Source organism: Lactuca virosa, chromosome 4, assembly GCF_052849685.1.
Source record: "Lactuca virosa cultivar CGN04683 chromosome 4, Lactuca_virosa_CGN04683_v6, whole genome shotgun sequence".
Taxonomy (NCBI): Eukaryota; Viridiplantae; Streptophyta; class Magnoliopsida; order Asterales; family Asteraceae; genus Lactuca; species Lactuca virosa.
In genome coordinates this window covers 17,959,308-17,961,556 of record NC_136429.1, presented here as the reverse complement: position 1 = coordinate 17,961,556, position 2,249 = coordinate 17,959,308, and the positions used below count along the sequence as shown (strand labels likewise).

The 2,249-nt window shown below is 36.6% G+C and overlaps 1 protein-coding gene across 1 annotated transcript; it reads left to right on the top strand.

Annotated features, from left to right (window-relative positions):
- The first annotated feature begins 1,004 nt into the window (after window positions 1–1,004).
- On the top strand, window positions 1,005–2,249 carry LOC145104159 (uncharacterized). The gene has a single exon (XM_079041439.1). It carries the CDS (start codon window positions 1,005–1,007, stop codon window positions 2,247–2,249), a length of 1,245 nt encoding a protein of 414 aa, XP_078897565.1.

The following is a 2,249-nucleotide window of genomic DNA, read 5'->3' as shown; positions in this document are numbered from 1 at the left end:
AACTCCCGGTTTTATTAGAAACGAACGTTTTAGGAAACGAATTGCTGCCCGATTATCATCAAATCATGTGAGTGTGTAGTCACTTTCATCTTATACATAGATATGAAATATTTTATATAAAATACGTGATATGTGTATATATGTTGTTTGTTTATTTATGATGGATGTTGAATGAATGTTTTATACATGTTTAAAATGATTTAAAATGTATATATATTTTATCTTCAAATATGTTGGGTAAAACATGGGTAGATAAAGTATGAGGGATAAAAGTACAGTATAGATGTACGTTGGTAGCTATGAATTTAGTACAGTATAGATGTACGTTGGTAGCTATGTATTTAGTACGTTGGCGACTATGAGACGTAGTGCCTATTGTATAAACCCTGGCGACTATGAGACGTAGTGCCTATTGTATAAACCCTGGCGACTATGTGACGTAGTGCCTGTTGTATGAACCTTGGCAGCGATGGACTTCGTGCCTATTCCTTAGGATGAATCCTTAGGAATGAGTGAGATTTGATTCTTAGGGTAGATCCTTAAGAAATAAATAAGATAATGGGGATTGGGTAATTGGGTTGATTGTTTGATGTTTAAGCATAATAAATTATTTATTGTGGGTTGAAAACCCTATATGCTCACCAGGCTCCCAAGCCTGAACCACTCAGTTTATTTGTATCACAGGTATCGATACGAAGTTACTTTACACTGAGAGATTAAAAGGGATGTAGATCACTAGAGTAAGTGAGTGTAAGTTCTGTTTATGCTTATGTTTCTGTATTGACGATGACATCCCAATGGTTTAAGTGAATAAAATACATTTCTTCATAAATGATTTGATAATATAATTATCATGTTTTTATGGGAGCAAATTCCGCAACACGTTTTAAAAAGATTACTCTGATTTTATTTTAAAAAGCATAAACGAAATCGGTCTTTTCTGGCCGAGAAATTAGGGGATGTCACAATTCAAAGGATCAGATTTCCGGAGATGGCAATAGAAGATGTTGTTTTATCTAACAACTATTCATGTTTCCAATGTTCTCACTGATGATTCTCCCTCTCCTCCTACTGGTGGAACCACTGCAGATGGAACAACACCACCCACTACAGCCCAATTGGCAGAACATCAAAGGGCTGTGGAAACTTGGAACACAAATGAATATAATTGCAGAAATTATATTTTGAATGCCTTGGATGATTCCCTCTATGATATCTACTCTACCATGACTACTTCTAGAGAGATATCGGAATCACTGGAAAAGAAATACAAAACAGAAGTTGCATGTTCCAAGAAATTCGTGATTGGAAAGTTCATGAATTACAAGATGGTGGATACCAAATCTGTCCTTAAACAAGTGGAGGAAATTCAAGTCATTGCACATGATCTTGAAGTTGAAGGTATGGGTATAAACTCTAACTTTCTTGTTGTTTCAATCATTGAAAAACTTCCTCCTTCTTGGAAGAATTTCAAACTATATCTTAAGCACTTAACTGGTGACATGAGTTTTGAGCAACTTGTGTTGAGAATTCGTGTGGAAGAAGATAACAGATTGAATGAGAAGGCAGATGTAAATTCCTTGGAACCAAGTGCAAACTTTGTTGGAGAATCAAGTACTTCAACGACAAAGCACAACAACAAGAAAGGGAAGAAAGGCTCCAAACACTCTTCCAAAGATGACAAAAATCATCGCCCTAACAAGAAGAATTTCAAGAAGAATTCTGGTACATGTTATGTTTGTGGGAAAACTGGACACAAGGCCAAAGATTACAGATTCAGGAGGGGTCAAGGAGGAAATAATGGAGGAAACAATGGAGGAAACAATGGAAACAATGGTGGCAATTCTGGTGGAGGAAATTCTGGTCAAACCAACATGGTTAGCAATTGTGTGGATTGTTGGATTGATACTGGAGCCATAAGGCACATTTGCAACTCCCGAACCATGTTTTCTACATACCAGAAAGTCTCGGATTCTGAACCAATGTTTATGGGGAATGGCTCTACTGCAAAAATTGAAGGAAAGGGAAAAGTGAAGCTACAACTGACTTCTGAAAAAGAACTTGTTTTAAGTGATGTCTTGCATGTTCCTGAAATTACTAAGAACCTGGTTTCTTGTCCTATTCTGAGTAACAAAGGTTTCAAACTTGTATTTGAGTCTGATAAGTTTGTTGTCACCAAGGGTGGGGTGTATGTTGGAAAGGGATACCTTAGTGAGGGTCTCTTCAAAGTCAGTGTCTTACCTTTGTAA

Bases quoted from the DNA above. Each gene is read 5' to 3' on its own strand.
- LOC145104159 (XM_079041439.1), top strand. From the start codon at position 1,005: ATGTTGTTTTATCTAACAACTATTCATGTTTCCAATGTTCTCACTGAT.